The following is a 17,919-nucleotide window of genomic DNA, read 5'->3' as shown; positions in this document are numbered from 1 at the left end:
AGGAGAGATGCTGTATAGACTATTTTCACAAGCATGGGTTTCACAGTATCTGATGGTGATTTCTCTCACCCTACATAATGTCTCCAGTGGAGAAGATCTGGGAATCGTGATGGTTTGATGCAGTTTTCATGCAGCCAGTGCCTCCCCCCACCCCTCTGTTTTTCTCACTCTTCTCTTTAGTTGCAAAGAACAAAAGTGGAGAGATCTTGCAGCACTGGAGGGGATAGTGAGAGATCCGGCCGATGTGCTGCAGATATCTGTGCGCAGAGCTCGTAAAGAAACTTGCTGAGTGAAGATTAGAGAAAATTTAAATTATTGAGACAGAAAGTGCTGCTGTGGTATTTTCCTCTTCAACCTGGGAGCGAGGAGTCACACTTTGCAGCTGTAATTGGTTAAATCTGATGGCAGCAGCGCCGGGGAGCATAGAGCGAGTCCATTGTGCTCCCTGGCCTGTAGCACCACTCTAATTTTGGCCCTTCAGTGCAAGACATCTCCCCCATCTTACCCTCACCACATCATCATACTCACGGGTACTTGCGCTCTTAAAGTCACGGGGGGCCAAAAAAAGCAATTTAAAGTTTTAATTTCCTGCTCCCTGGTGCTCACAAGAATGAGTTCAGGTCTTTCAAAATAAGCTAAGACACCACAGTAGAGATCTCAAACGCTGGGCTAAGACAGTGTCCTAACCAAGAGAGACAGTAGAAGATTACAGTGACAAGTAACAAAATAAAAAAATGTGGACAACATTTGTTGTCACTTTTATCCAATTATTCTCAGGTTCCAAAGTAGTTTCTCTTAATCCAGATGTCATTAATAGACATTCGTACAATGTATTGCCTAGAATGATGTAATATATAATAAAATCTATTGTTTCATTTAGGCATTTAGTATTTATTAGTATTCACTTCATATATACATTATATATCATTTTTATAGATATATGTGTTGTGTGGTGTGTGTGGTGTTGTATGTGTGTGTGTGTGTGTATATATATGGTATCCGTGTTGTGTGTGTATTTTTGTATACGTTTTCATGTAGGTTCCTTGCCGCACAAATATGAAAAAAAATACAATAGGAAAATCTGTTTATAATATAGTAAACATTTATTTCTTAACAGCATGGACAAGATGAGCAATATGAAATTGCTGCACGTTTTGGAATGTCACAAGGTAATTTTTGCACAAACATTCTACATGTTATTATTTCATGGTTTTCTATTTTCATTGTCATTTGTTCAAGCTCTGCCTATTCTTTTTGCTGGAGAGAAAACAAAAACAACTTGATGGTTTTGCTGTATTACAGCACCATACTTGTACTCATAATGGTGAAGATGATGATGATGATGTCCAGTGATTATGGTAGTAATGATATGCTGTTGTTCTGTGTTCTCCCTGTCCCCCACCCAATAGCACCAGGAAGAGGATTTCAGTCATCATGCGCACTCCATCAGGAAAAGATCCGCCTTTATGCCAAAGGAGGCTTGTGAGTATCGGTCTGTTGCGTATGGAAGACTGAGCGCAATCCGGACGCTTGCAACTAAAGCCTCACCCACTCTAGAGTGTTCTCTTTTGTGAACAATTGAAAAAGCAAGACAAATAACACAAAGCACACGGCCTTGGTGCAAATAATTTTTTTGGTAATTGAGTATCCCTTATACAAATGTAAATGTCAAACTGTTTTTATATATATTATATATATATATATATATTAATTATTACTATATATAAGATATAGGATACATATATGTGTGTATGTGTATGTATGTTGTATGTATGTCTGTATGTATGTATATATATATGTAATATATAATATATATATATGTATATGTATGTATGTATATGTATGTATATATGTATGTATAGGTGTAGTATGTATATGTATGTATATGTATTTATATGTAATAGTATATATATATAGATCAATATTATCGATATATATATATAATATATATATATATATATATAATAATTTTATATTTGATACCAAGTCATGAATAATAATTAAATTATTTTGTACATCAATTTTCTATATAATTTAGATCATTTTGGGCCGTGTTGTACAGTACTCTTGATTAGCTCGCAGAGTTGTGTTTGTGTGTCTGTGCTATACTGTAATAACTGTATTGTATGTAATATAAGATGGAAGCACTCTTTAGTGCTTCAGACAAAGAATGATTGGAGATGTTTTTCCTCCCACATCACATCCCCAGCTGTTGGTGGTAATGCATTTAAAACCGTGATGCCCTAGTAACATTTTAACCATAAATGTATCCATGAAGTAAAGAAAGAGTGTAGAATTAGACAGACCACATCATGACTTCCGTGCTGACTTCATGGATCACAACAAAATGCAGAGTAGCAACAGTTGTTTTGTTGTCTCCCAGGACAACAGTGATCTATGACCGCGGTTAGCAGAACAGCTTCCAAATACAAGGACAATCACCCTGAAACACCTGGAACAGTTTGCCACAGAGGGTGAGAGACACACACACCCTGCTAAGTATCCTGCTGTCTCTCTTCTGTTCAAATCATTGTAGGTGTTGATGATGGTTGCCATATCCTCTCATAGCGGTTTTTCGACGAAGCGAGTATTAGGACAGACTGATGTGAAATGTGTGTGCTTGAATGGACTGACATACTGCAGTACTTTGAGCTCTTGTGAGGATGACGCCCCCTGGTGGAAGAACTGAGAATATATCAGCCTAACAGGACCCTCAAGCAGATCAGTTGCTTTGTCTTTGAACATCCTGCATGAATAATTCATGTTGAGCAGAGATCATCCACTCAGCTTTATTAGCATCAGTCTTAAAAACAGATGATGGCTTTCTTCTTGAGGGAAGATTAAAAGAAAGGGATTTTTTTGAGGAAGGGAACATGTTGAGAATAGCACATCTAAGAGAAGCTTGTGTATTAATTTTTGTGCATTTTTGCAGGACTCCGCACATTGTGTGTTTTGCTGTGGTGGACATCTCAGAGTCATCCTATCAGCAGTGGCTGGGGGTTCATCATCGTTGCTTCGACGTCTCTCTCCAAAACAGCCCTAGCACTCAAGATGGAAGAAAGCTTGAACTGATTGAAACAGGTGAGTATCCTAATAGCTTTTCCAGTGTGCACAGATGAGGTGGTCACAGAACCTTCCAGAACAGCCAACTGTTCTCCTTGCTGCACCCAAACTAAGGGAAGGCAATATATCAATCCTCTTGTTTATTTATTGCTGTGCAGAGATATACATATCTGTTTTTACAAAATCAAAAAGTACCATAAGATATCATGGAGTTACCATCGCAGTATCATGTGACTGGAGTATAAGGCTCAGCTTTGCCATCACAAGAATTAATTACAAAAATCTACAAGAAAAAAGAAATGAAAAAGAACCACTTTTTTGGAAATCTAATAATATTTCACAATATTATTTAGCATCATAGGTCTCAAGGAGCAACAATAGACTTTTAAAAAGCATTTGAAAATCTCACCAACCCCAGACTTTTTGACTGGTAATGCATATACCATTCATGAATATGGTTATTAATCAGTATCATGGCATTACCCACAATGGTCCCCCTACAAGCAATAGTCCTTTATTATAGTTATTAAAATACAGTAGTCCATGTTTGTTTAGCTTTTTGGACTTCTCTTCCTCAAATTTTCATAAGGTCATTTGTCTTCATAAGAGGGATGGTGTGAGGAAACGTCAACACAGCCATATTTCAGAAATGACGTGCTTCTGAAGCACTACCGGCGGGATTTTGAGGACAGCCTGCAGGTTACCAGCAGTCCCTCTTCTCCTGTAGGAAGTTTAGTTTGGCGAAGTCCCAGAACAGCTCCATGGCTTCGGTTTGATCAATGAGGGCTGGGTTTTCTCTGCGCCACTTGGCATCCCAAAAAGTATAAACGATTAGCCTCAAACCGCGACAAGAAAGCACAGTGGTGGACCTGTGGAAAGCTGGGCTCTGGAAGCGTTTCGTCAAACAATGGCCGACCACCCATCGTTAATCACTGGCTGAAGCAGCCCTGCCACCTTTTCTGAGAAAATGGATCTAATCAATCATTTCACATAAAAGCTGCTCGTTTGATGGGTGTAATTACAACACTCCATCAGCAGGGGGAGGCAACGGTGGCACCTGATGTTCCAGCAAGCTCTTCTAATTTTTCTGAGCAGGAATAGCACTTAAAACTCTGAAATATCTCTTTTTTTGGTCTGAGCATAATCAGAAATGATTTACGTGAATGAAGTTATACTATTGGAATTTGATCTTTTGTTATTTAATATAAAAGGTAAAAACATTACGGAAAAAAAAAAAGAAAAAAAAAACTAAAAACATTGCCTTATAGGGCACATGAAAACTCCTTATTAGTAGATGATCACTGCAAAATCAAATTTGGTAAGATTGGGTTTAATGTTTTTAAATAGGTTTCTTATGCTCACTAAGTTTGCATCTATTTGATCAAAATACTGAAAAAACAATACTATTGTGAAATATTATTACAATTTTAGTAACTTTAATGTATATTAGAATATAAAACAGTTGTTTAGTATATATTTTTATTTAATATATTTTTAAATTGATTCCTGGTGCTGGTACATGATCCTTCAAAAAATCATTTTAATATGCTGATTTTGCTGCTTAAGAAACATGTCTTTCTTAGTTGTCAGTGTTGAAAACTGTGCTCATTTTGTTATATTTTTGTGGAAACCGTGGTACATGTTTTTTTCCAGGATCTTGATGCAAAGACAATTCAAACGAACCGCATTAATTGAAATCTTCTTGAAATGAATTTGAAATGTAATTGGGACAAAAATATTCAGCATTTTCCCATAACATTGTAAAGGTTCTTAACGTTCAGTTGGTTTTTTTTTTTTTTTTTTTTTTTTTTTTTTTTTTACATTTAATCCGTCCTTGCTGAATAAAAATAATAAAATAATAATAATAAAAAAAATCTTACAGACCCCGTTAAACTTTTGATCTGTAGTCTATGCACCTTGAATTCATATCTGTATAAAAATGATTTAAAAATTATTCTGATAATTATTCTGATTCATGTGATGTTTTCAGCTACCAAAAAGAGATTTTGCAGATTTGTGCCCTTTAAAAGAAAAAAAAAAATAGAGCATATTAAGTAAAGGTGGTATCAGATCCGAGCCCCTGCTCACCACGTTACTGGTCACTTACAGGAGCCATTTGCTCTCACTTCGCTCTTTTTTTTTTTTCTTCTCTTTGGTGCAGCTGACTTTCCTCTGGCGGGGGTCCTGTCAAAATCCTGTCCGCTTCAATAGGATCATGGCTGGTCAAAGGGCCAGGGGCTTCCTGAGAAAAACCATTAACATTCCACTCGCTCGCTCTTTTCTCTCTCGGTCTCCTCTCTCTTGCTCATACCGCATAACTGAGTCCTTTGTAATCCAAAGAATGAGATGATGATTTTTCTCAAATGCCCCTCTGGTCCTGGAATTAGCATCTAACTGTAAGCGTAGACAACTGACTGTAGGAAAAACACCAGCAAGAATTGCTATGCAGCTCAGCGCACTTATTTTCTGCTTTCGTTTAGTTTCATATATTACTTCACAGCCTTTCTCAACTCCACTGTTTGAAATATAAACAAACATTTCATGCTCATATGGTGTTTTATTTGTGAAAAGTAGCAGTAAAGAAAGGAATACGTAACAATCAGCTGGTCATTATCCCAAAATAATAGTTACAAGATTCCTGATCACCTGTGTCTCGGTTTATTTATTAATAATGCCGATAGCAGATTATACTTTATTTTTCTCTTTAATCTGCTTACAAACAGGAATCACTTGGGAAAAGACTGTCTTTATTTATCAATGCTTTCTAATTGATTGATTGATTTATTTTTATTATTAATAATATATTATTTGTCTGTTTCTCTGCAGAACTTGCAGTTGCTGGGGGCCACAGCGATTGAAGACAAACTTCAAGACAAAGTACCTGAAACCATCGAGACCCTCATGAAAGCCGACATTAAGATCTGGATCCTGACTGGAGACAAACAGGAGACCGCCATCAACATAGGTGAGAGTTAAACCTATAAAGTTTGTTTGTATGAACATACACTTTGATTGACAGACGAGACCAGACAGGAAATGATCAACAAAGCGACGTATATAACATAAGCGACGTATTATGCTACGCTACCTGTAAGTCGTGTAATTACATTTTTTTTTGTTCTATTTAGTTCTTACAGATGAAATGCATCAGGTTTTTTTCCTGATATATTGACATTAACCAGTAAGAATTTCTCTGGCTAATTTAAATGATCAAAAATATACACAATCCTTCCTCAGACCCCTCTCGCTCTTTCACTCAAACAAACATAGTTCTTCTGTTCATCTGAAAGCTGATGTAACGCACGTGTCCTCGACCTGCTCGACTCTAATCTGTCCCTGCATCCACCAGCAGCTCTCAAAACAGACTGCGGCCCCCCTCCTTTTTCCCTGTGATGTGGCATCTCGTATTAGTCTGACAGCTACGTGGCTACCAATGTGGCTTTTGAACAGGCCTCATGTTAAATGCTACGGTCAGAAAAACAGATCCTAACAGAGCACAGTCTGTGGCCACCTACCAACACTGATCCTGAATCAGCCCATTGTGCCCACCGGCCAGCTGTGCCGTGGCTTGAAAACGCACACGCTCAGCAGAGGAAAGGAGTTTTTACTGGACCTCCACTTGGCTGGCATGCACTCTAAAAATAAAGACACCCATGTCTGTTTTACTTTTGTATTTTTTGCTTTTTGTAATTCATCATTTGAAGAGTTGGAGGATGACAAGAGTCTTCCAGCTAGTATAGGTTCCCAGAATCCTTTGCCAGTATGGTTAAAAGGTGTCTGAGGTGATATGACCAGCTGTTTTCAAACTTATTTTTCTATCTAAAATATAAAGACAGTACAAGGAAAAAATAAGCATTTAATGAGAGAAATTAAATTTCTTAAATATTAAAATGTGATATATACAATATAGTATGTAGACAACAAAATGTAATAATTGATTCTGAACTTAATTGACTTTAACATTCTCATTTTACTTAATCAAATTGTTTACTTTATCAAAAACCTTTTATTAAGGTGATATGTATCTTAGATTTAACAAAAGTAAAAAATAAAAATAAAAAAAAATGATAAACAAATTGAAAAAAAAATCTATTAAATGTAGTTACATTTAATGTATGCACTTTACCAGCCTTAAAAAGACAATTTAATAATATATTCATTATTACTATACTATATTTCTTAAGGACCTCTGGATTAGACAGCACTTCACTATGCATTTTCTTAAGTTAAAAGTAAGTTTTACATTTGTGAAATGTACACCGTAAAAATACAAATCTTATTGGTTTTCTTTTTTTTTTTTTTTTTTTTCTTTTTTTTACAGGCTTGTTCAGTTTGAAAACCCCTGAGCTAGACAGTTCTTCAGTATACCATTTTTTTTTTTTTTAACCGTAACATAAGAGAAACTAATAAAGGTTTTTTTTATCACTTGAAAACATGAATGCATACATTTAAACCACAGTGTGCTTAAAAAAATAAAAATAAGGATTCTCTATTTCCCACACTTGCACTCTTCAAAACATGAAAAACTATCAGAAGTGAAGTGAACCCCAGGACTGTGAAGTCAAGCGCAGTTTAATCTTGGGTTAGTGGGCACTTAGTGCACATAGTACATAAAACCGCTCCAGTTCTTCTATCCACACTAGCCCTCTGACGGCCTTATTAATGTATCAGCATTAACCATTAAGCAGGAGAGATTGGAGAGAGGACAGGCGTGCTATCCACCCTGTGCTGCTACTGCTGAGCTGTTTCTCCTTGGCCACTGGGTGCCACTGTAAAGCCTCAGAGATTAAAGCCCAAACAAACAGCATGCAGCCAATGCAAACAACTCAACATGCCCTCTTCTAACCCACAGCCACTGCCAACAGACCGAATGAAAACCCACCCTGCAGTAGCACGGAGCCAATGCAACCGCTGAGGGTAACCTCAATGCCTCCTTTCCAGATTCATACAGAATTATGCTGCGTCATGCAGGTGTCTCAGTGTAAATCTATCGTTTCTACCAAGGATTCTTTAGTTGAACCATGTTGAAGAGGGATGAGGTGACATTACTGCCAGTGGTTAGAATGAAGCTGCGGAATATGTCAAGGTTTATTGAGTCGCTGTCAGGAAACCAAATCTGTTTTTCCACACAGAGACATGAAATTTGGTGGTATATGCAAGTTTGAAATCGTCACAGAAATGCTTTAACAGGATGGCAGGACAGGACAACCGGCACGCCAATACATACTCAAAGACACATCCATGCTCTTGTTGAATTTGGTCACAGTTTTGTAATGTCAACAGTCACTTTCCTTAACGGTGAAGTGTGTCAATCTCTTATGTTATTTTATTTTTTTTTCTGTTAAAGTGTGTAAAGTTAGCTACAAGACTACTATTCATAAGTTTACGATTGGTCCTACTACTAGCTCAGTCAAGTGCTTGAAATTTGGGACCTTAGGGGTTTAGGAAACCTGTTTTGTGAATTATTATTTTTGCAATATTGTACAATGTCGCTGTTGGCATAGAACCATAAGCTATATATTAAATAGTTTAAATTATCCTAATGATCCTATTATATTGGATCTAATAATAAAAATATATATTGTATTATATCTGCGATGTGTGATGTGGAATCCAGGCATAAATACAGAATTTACTGTATAACACAGAATGTCATGGAATTTGCCAATTTGTGGATTAATCAAATCAAAAGTAGGTCAGTACAAGTTGAATCAGAATGGCAATATGGACAAGTGACTGTGAATATTAAGGGCATTTATTAGTAGAAAATGTAACAACACAGTACTTTCTGGGAAAACAAATAAATAAAAATAACAAAAGCTTTTTTGATTTATGAAATCAGTTAATTAGAAGATAATTTTGATTATTAAAATCTAATGAAACCATTACAATGTAAATTCAGAGAAGTATTGGAAAACTGAACTTTGGTAAAAAAAAACTAAATTTGAGGGGGAAAAACATTTTTTTAAGGCCTTAATGTAATTTTGTTGTTAATCTTTTAAACTTGTTTGTTTTTCATAATTTTATTAGACATGGGTTTTAATGTTTTTTATTAATATTACTATTAAAATGGAGTGTAGAAAATTTTAAATGGGGAAAAAACAAAATCCAGAAAACTTAAAACAGAAGAAAAAAAGGATATATATGGGGAATATATATATATATATATCTATATATTATATATATATATCTATATATAGATATATATATATATATATATATATATCTATCTAACAGGTATAATGTAATGTTTGTACAAGTATAATGCAAGTCCATAAAAGCACACAATCATTATAGAATGTTTGAAATATTGTTGCTAGGATAAAATAATAGCAGGTCTATCGGATATAAATACTGTACCTGTAATTTAATATACTACTGCTTTTGGGCAATTCTTGACCTTACAGTAACTTTTATTTAAACTATGTGTCCCATTGATTCTTTCCAGCCACACACACACAAAATGTTTCCCCACTGACATCACTCCTCAAATACTGAGGTGTCGTAACCTATTAAACAGCGAATGGACATGTCCCGTTCCCCCCTTTATGTTGTTTAGACACATCCTGATGGTTGATGGGATGTCATGGTTTTTTTTATCCAGTTATGATCTCATACGATAGTGGAAAGGCACATTACAAACCAATGCGGCGTGGGAGGTTTTCAATTCAGGTCTGCTGTAAACTTTAATAACAAAATGTGCTTTTCACTCCTCAATTAGTCATTTCTTTCATCTGTTGCTGTGGTTACACGTCGCATATCTTTGTACTGTTGATCTATTGCTAAAATACTAAGTTGCAGCAAACCATTTTGTCATTTTGTTCAAATGCCAAGCAAGGCATTTTTTTCCCACACTACACATACCATATGTTTTCAGGATTAATAGTGAGAGGTATAAGCAATGAGTTTTCTATTTTATTTTCTCTTTTTTCCTGAGGACACTCCTGCAAACTGCTCACGAAGAACATGGGTCTGCTGGTGATAAACGAGGACACCCTGGATGTGAGTACTGAGACAGAGGTGTATGTTTATTTGAAAAAAGAGTTACATGTCACCATTTGTAATGCAAGCTCAGAGAAAAGATGAAAAGACATGACAGCTGACGGATCGCTTCAGCCCCCCGGTACTTTAAAGCATGTGACATAATTCCCAATGTGACTGTCTTCCAGAACAGTTATGGATTTTGTTTTGAGTTTTCATCCAAACTTCCCCTCACCATTCCCCCCTCCGGTTTCTGTTTCATATTTCTCTGAAACGAAAGGAATAAAGTGATACAGTGGGGCTCAAAAGTCACTATTAAAAAAATTTCTATTTTGTGTTTTTTATGATTAAACTATTTATTATAATTATTATTAAATATTTATTGTTTTGTTACACTACTGTTTAAAAGTTACGTTTAGTAACTTTTTTTTTTTAAGAAAGAGAAAGGATTAAATTGATCACATATGACAGTAAAGAATGCTGAAAAAAAAAAATCAGTTTCCACAACAAAATTAAGCAAAGTAATGGAAGCAGGTACCATCTGTACATGGCCTAGAAATAGTAAAAACAAATTGTCATACCTCTTTGTTTTGAAATGTTCACTTTACCGCCGCTCGTACCGCCGCCGCGGCGTCTGCAAAGTGCATTTGCAGCTTTTGACCGCTTTTGAGTGAGGGGCGCTTTAATCACAAGTTTTCAAACAAGCGCATCAAAGCACAGTTTTCGCAAATAGACGTCAGTTTTGCCTCTCTGATGTGTTACATTTGACGGCTGCAGTCAGGGAAAATGAAAGAAAAACACTATAGTTAAAAATATTTAATATTCACAGATGAAAGTTTGGTAATTATGAAGTTATGTGCATTTCTTAGAACGAATTCAAGCAGGATAAATGTCAAGCCTATGCCTGAGCCTGTGCTTATATTTTCTCTAAGCTACACAGTATTACACCATATTTTAGATTTGACACATTTAATAGGTGTGCAGTATTATTTATATAATATGAATTATGTGTTATATTATTCAAAAGAAACTGTGGTTTACTTTGCATCAGAGCATTAAAAGTGGTAGCCTATTTTAGTGAGCTAGGCTACATGGATTTATATGCAAAATGTCAATATTCTCATATATTAGGCCTATATTTTAATTTATATTTTAAAATTCCTTTAATAAAACAACATGCATTTTTGTTATTCGTTAACTGTCCTTTATTTTGACAGACAACTTCTTGGGAAAATATATTTGTCTGTAAGAAATTGTTGCTTGTTTTATAAATTATTTTCTTTTAGTAAAACGTGAGGCACTGTATAATTTCGTTCCCATTATTTAGGCCTGATTAAAACAAGAAACGAATAAATTAAACCTGCACGATTTAGCTAAATCATTGAAATTCTAAAGAATGGACGGATTAATAAAACGTCCTCACGATTAAACTCAAGTTCTCTCATTATAATCACCAAACTGCAAATGATGTAAAAAAAAAAAAAGAGCTTCATTAATAGACAACTTCAGTGATTTTAAAGGGAGCCGCCGTTACTTGCTTACATAGAATTTAAGTAAAAAAAAAAAAAAAAATTGCAGCCGCATTTAAATGTAGGTGTGTAAAATGTCTGCGTGCAAGATTTGCACGGCGCGAGTGATGCTGAGTACATGAGCAGCATTTATTCTTATTTGTTTTATCTTCATTACAAATCTTGTTTGGTTTTATTTTGGATAATTGCATGTAAAAAATAATTTACGTTGTAATGCATATGCAAAATGTGAATAACTATTCATATTTAAGTGTTTGTGCGAAAATTATTAATGCACATGCAGGACAGGGAGGCGCCCTCTAGATCACTTGAATTTTTTCCTGATAATGAATTAACTTAAAATTGTGGTGTCTCACATACATGAGAAATATATCTACAGAAAGCTTGAAATGTCTTTTAAACGAATCAATTCAGAACGAAAGCATTGTGTAATCTGTGAAGGTTGTATGTCTCTTTAAAGGCGCGTTCATGTGGAGAGAGGCAGCACTGTGAATTTCATCTTGCAGCCGACAAGAAAACATTTGTTTATTAATAAATAATTAAAATGTCTCCTTTTTTTACAATTATTGGGCTACTTCTTCCTGTGCTTTGGGGCAAACTTAATGCATGTGCTTGAGCGCGAAATATATTAAGGCTCATTATGGATTATATATGTAAATGTAATATAATCCTGCGATTAGTTGAATAATGACAAATGAACGACTAGTAACTAGAAAAATCTTACATTGGAGGCAGACCTATTAAATAGCCTCTAGACATCTCTGTTTAAGTTTTTAAAGCATTTTATATGTGTTTGCATAAATTCTTCTTTCAGAACGGTCTGTAATGGAGAGATGCCTTAACACTGATTTTTCCTCTGAAACACAAAAACGAAAATTGAAATAAAATTGATATTTTTTTTGAGAATGGCCAAGCCTTCTCTGCAGATATTGTTGCTTCTGGTTTGTGCATTGTAAATAGGCTAAAAAAAAAAAAAAAAAAAAAAAAAAAAAAAATTAATTAATAATAATAATAATGTCTCCAAAAAGTTTTTTTGTCATGTCTGTAACGCATGTGTATTCCCAAATCTAAAAAAGCCTATAAAACATCATAGACGGATCATACTGATGTCTGGACTGGTCTGGATGTCGTTTGCGAATTTATTTATTTATTTTATTGAGTTAAGGCAACTTCCTCTGAAGTTATAATAACTAATAAACTATATTGCTATACATTAGTCAACATTTGAAGTGGATCAAAACCTTTCTTCAAAGTTGCCCTAAAACCAAAATGACGAGTCCTATCTAAACCTGTTCTGCAAGTTTGATACCCTCATAAGACACTGTCCATATGAAAGACCAAGAGATTCACACCTTTATCTCGACCCCCACAAGCTATACATAACTACCCCAACCCCCTCCAGCTGAACTGAATTCGGTCTGTTTTTTGGCTGTGAGGAACGGTGTGTTCTCATGTTACTGTGTTTGAAACATGCCTGCACTCACAGCAGCCTTACTCTTTTTATTCATTATTTTCCCGCAGCCCATATTATTGTTTTCACAAGACCATAATAATAACAAATTATCAATTGATAATTAATCATTATTTTACGAAAATCATTGTTATTTGTGAACGTAGCGTTTGCGGAAGGCTTTAAGACCAAGCGGAGTCCTCCATCAGCTGCTCCCGCTTCACAGCGCGCGTGACTCGCGCTAAACTGCGCCCAGCTTCAAAGTCCGCAAATTTTGATTTAACTAAATCAGTTTGAGCGAATACAACTTACTGATCATGAGCCCAACATTTAGCAAGACAGAAAAACATTCAGTCTACCTGAAGGAAGATGTATTTCATTGTAAGTTAATGCTGTTAATTAAATAGAGAGTTAAAGATAGAGAGAGAGAGAGAGAGAGAGAGAGAGAGAGAGAGTTAGTTAGAGAGAGAGAGAGAGAAAAAAAAAGAAAAAAACCGTGTTGGCTATTCCTAAACTTGGAGCTCATTATTGAAGTACAAATCCAAACACCAGAAGCAAACTCTCAGTGTTCTTTCATTGAAAAGTATGCATTTTGTTTATTCACAGGCTATATGGTTGAAATAATATTTTAGTTCAAAACTTTAAGTGCCATTGTTTAAAAAAATGCTTTATTGGCTAACGCAGCGGTTCTCAACCCGCGGCCCGTCACGAATTCAAATGCGGCCCACCATGCTGAACACAATTAAAAAAAATAACTTTCAGTTTTACAATTCATTTTAGTTTTTACATTCATTTAAAAATGTACTAAAAAAATATAAGCTATAGCCTAATGTTTATATGTAAATTTTTTTTGTTTTTCATATATTATTTTCAGACATGAGCAGACCTACGTTCCGCATTTTATGAACACATATAAGCCCGCACTTTGGCAGAATTCAATTCAAATAGTCATCAACAGCCATTAGTTCGGTAAAATTGAGCATCAGAATTGACAAATTTGTTTTTAAGGGAGTAAAAAGAAGTGTGGAAATGCCAGCAAATTAACACATACAAACAAGAATAGTCACAGTATCAGCAGTGAAGGAGAGTGCTGGATTTTCGGTTTGCGCCGTAAGTTCAGGCAAATAGAAACACTCATACTACGCAGCAATCATCCTTAATTGCAGAAATGTGGCAAAACATCTCTGGAGAGAACCTCATATTATTAAATTCGAAAGTGCTTTCCATATTTGGATCAACATAGGCTACATTTGTGAACGCACATTTTCTGCAATGTCGCGCGTCAAGTCATGCTCCCGTGCGCGTCTTACAGACTGCAACTTACAATCGCAACTTCATTGTGCTGTTACTCCTTTCGAGCCGAATTTCACAAAATTGGTCAGCTCCCGACAGCATCAGGTGTTTTATTTATGGGGAGTAGAATTATTAATTTTTCAATGAATGTAATCGATTAAATATCATAATATTTAGGCTATAATATTTATAAATCAGGTTGGTTTGTATTGATAACGTAATATGTAAATGATATGCGTGCGGCCGCGAGACTTGCACTTGCACCATAGTGCGGCCCGTTGGAAAAAAAGGTTGAGAACCACTGGGCTAACGTTTCATAGCCCTTCAGTTGTTATGCTTTAAAATCCCATAACATTTGTAATTTCACAGTATTTTCACCTCCTAAATCACTAACCTTTAAAGTCACAATTCTATAATGGTCAAATTTACTCAGGCCGATGGCACTTTTAATTACATTATGTTTTTTTTTTTTATTTTATTTTATTTTTTTTTTAGAATAATTGTAGCTTACATAAATAGGTGAAGGAAAACAAATATGAATAATATTTGGATCGTCCTTATTTTTATTTTTTTTCCCTTATTTTCTTAAAGAATAAACACTTATTTTCTACAAGAATAAACATGATAACATATTATTAATTCATAGAAATAATTTAAGCAATTAAAACCTGATAACATATTATTAATTCATAGAAATAATTTAAGCATTTAAAAACCTTTTTTTTTAAAACTTGAACTTCAATACTATTAAACTGACTTTAAAATCTCAAGGAGTTTATAAGTTAAAAAGGGTAAAATGTCACAGTGCATGTTAAATAGCCTAAATTAACTTGTGTTAACAATATAATTAGAACTAACAATATAATTTGATTTTTTTTTTTAAATGAACAATTGCTGTATAAAATGGGACAGCAACCTTTATATCAAACATTTTTAAATCGTCCACAGCTGAGCAACGCGCGAGGCAGGTTGAGCGTGAATGTGCTGCACAAAGTCATTTTCAGATGCAATGAAAATTAAAAAAAAAAAAAAAAAAAAATCCTGGATAGCCTAGATTAGGCCCAGACTCTGTTCCTAAGTATATAATAATTATAATAACCCCACAGTAACAAATTTTAACCGATTAATCGCCTATTTTCGTTTGCTGCGTTATTTTATTTTTATTTATTTATTTATTTTTTAAAACAGGCTAAAAAGTAAATTAAGTTTGTGAGAGGAAAAAAATATATAAGTATATATATAAGAATATATAAGTCATGTATAAGTTGCATTTTATTACATTCAGAAATAATAACGGCTGGCCTAATAATGTTATAATGTGCCAACAGGATATTTTTAGTTCTCTTCACTTAACAACAAATCCTTTAAATTTAACAAATTTATCAGAACAGAACAATAATTACAAATATATAATTCTAATGGATAAATAAAATTGCAGTATATAATAATATAGGCTTAGCTATAAACAAACAAAAAAAAATAAAAATAATGAATAATAATATAAAGCGAACCATAAGGTAAGGTTGGGCTCTCATTCGGGAGAAATCCAAACGTTTCCATATTTGTGATGTTGCCTATTTCAAGCTTAACTATTATTCATTAGGAAAAATAGGCTTTGTAGTTCACGCGTGTTTCAGTATCGACGGGGAAAAAATTTAAAAATCATAATTAACAAAAATATGCCAAAGTGGACCGCTGCTCGCGCCGAGTGGCACGGTGAACGGCTACTGTTTCCAATGAATGTGCGCGAGGCACCAGCGCGATCAAACAGCTGAAACAGAAAATACAAAATTTTTGGTCACACAGTAAAGGCATAATTCAAAAATGCAAAGTGTTAGCAGTTTGAAAAATCAAGAATAATAACAGAATGAATCATAATTATTGCTAAATGCTGGACCGTTCTCATTTCTATCTGCAAATGGAACCTGAAGGATTTTTTTTTTTTTAAACCAAGAATGAACCGAAATGAAAAACATTTTGCTTTTTATCCGTATATATAGGCCTTATATTTAATGACTGTTTAATAACAATAGCAAGCATAATCCTTTGTGTAAAGGTCTTCTTTTAATTTTTGATGAGTAGACTGTAGCCTAAGACTATCCTACATTTTGAAATTAACTCACTGTACATTTTTTAATGGTTTTTTAAAGATGGTACAATGTTATATCATAATGTTATTGTTGTTCTACCTCCTCCTTTTATCTCATTTTACAATTACATTCAGTTCGCAATCCGTCCCTTTGCGCCACCTGGTGGTAGTTTCGCGAAGGATTTTAACACTTGACTGACTTGAAGTTAACGCCGCGGCCCTGCGGCTTTGAGAACCATTGTGAAAATACACCACAGCCTGCCAGGTCAGCTGCCCTGCCGGGACATTCTAAAAAACCATTTTGCGCAGCTGTGCCAAACATTCACTGAACCCCTAATCGGGGTGGGGACCGTCCCGTTGCGAGGGGGGTGGGGTTTGGGTGATGACGGACGGCTCTCAGTCTGTCAAACAGCCGTTTAGCGTGATAGATGGAGCCAAAGAAAAAGAGGAGCGTTCCATAAAGCAGACGGCCGCCATTTGAAATGTCAGCGCCTTGTCTCTCATGCATATGCACATGCTTATACAACACGAGAAAAGAAAACAAGGAGGAATTCTCGGAGCGCTCGGAGGTCCGGCAGTGGTGGGATTTGCCGTGCTCTCACATTGCAGGAGAAAACACTGGAACAGTGCGCCTCCTTTCCCCTCGGCCCTTCTCTTGTTTTTTTGCGTTTAACACATTCAGCGTATTAAGGAAAATAAGATGGATGAAGAGCCCACTCATCCGGCCCTGAGAGAGGGGTTGAGGTCTTCACCGGACGTCTGAGGGGGTTTCATTATCTCAGTGGAGGAAAATGCAAGGCACTGTGGGACGGGTCAAAGAACAGTAACTCAATAATCACACTAAATATGCGGCGGACCGCAGTGCCTTCTGCTGCTCGCAGATGAAAAAGAGCTGTAGTGTGCAGATAAGCCGAGAGAATGGAGAGATTGTGGAAGAGTACAAAGGAGGAAAGGAATTGGGCCAAAAATAGAGATAATGCAAAGCAAAGAGCTCACTGTCTTTTAATTTAATGTAAAGGAACCGTTTTCTAGGCTTTGTAGCATTTATTTTATGTTTTTCCTTCCTTGAGGTCTATTTTATAAATACAGTTTGTAATTCCATTTCTTGATCATTTTTCCTCTACAAGTGCGTTCATGCTGACAGCATTTTAATTGTTGATATTGCTTACAAATCGGTTACTAGTAGACAGGCCCACGCAGAATGCCATAGGTTGAAAGCAATATTTTTTTTGTTTAGTAATTTCACTTTTTGATTTTCTTTAGTTCTTGGTACTATAAAATTGTGTTTGAAGATTTTTGTGTAATTTTAATTTCAAATTTTAAAAAACGTTTTTCTTAACATTAAAAAAAAGTGTTCTCAGTAATTTTGTTAACATCTAAAGTTGCTCTTGAGATCTTAATTTTCCTTTTTCTCAAGATACTCAAATTACATTTTCTTTTTTTCAAGAGCACAAGAAAATTTAATGCAGAAACATAGATATTTTCTAGTTATCTGAACATAAGTTGTTTTCTCA

General features: G+C 35.1%; 1 protein-coding gene across 1 annotated transcript in view; it reads left to right on the top strand.

Annotated features, from left to right (window-relative positions):
* The first annotated feature begins 5,888 nt into the window (after window positions 1–5,888).
* LOC122139688 (phospholipid-transporting ATPase IA-like) overlaps window positions 5,889–17,919 on the top strand; it is a 54,031-nt gene continuing 42,000 nt past the window's right edge. Inside the window, exons 1-2 of the mRNA XM_042738802.1 lie at window positions 5,889–6,028; window positions 10,001–10,065. Of these exons, the coding sequence (XP_042594736.1) occupies window positions 5,965–6,028; window positions 10,001–10,065 (129 nt within the window). The 5' untranslated portion in view covers window positions 5,889–5,964. The remainder of the gene's footprint in view (window positions 6,029–10,000; window positions 10,066–17,919) is intronic.

Source organism: Cyprinus carpio, chromosome B14 (genome assembly GCF_018340385.1).
Source record: "Cyprinus carpio isolate SPL01 chromosome B14, ASM1834038v1, whole genome shotgun sequence".
Taxonomy (NCBI): domain Eukaryota; kingdom Metazoa; phylum Chordata; class Actinopteri; order Cypriniformes; family Cyprinidae; genus Cyprinus; species Cyprinus carpio.
Note: the sequence above shows the minus strand (reverse complement) of the source record. Positions and strands in the feature narration are given on the sequence as shown.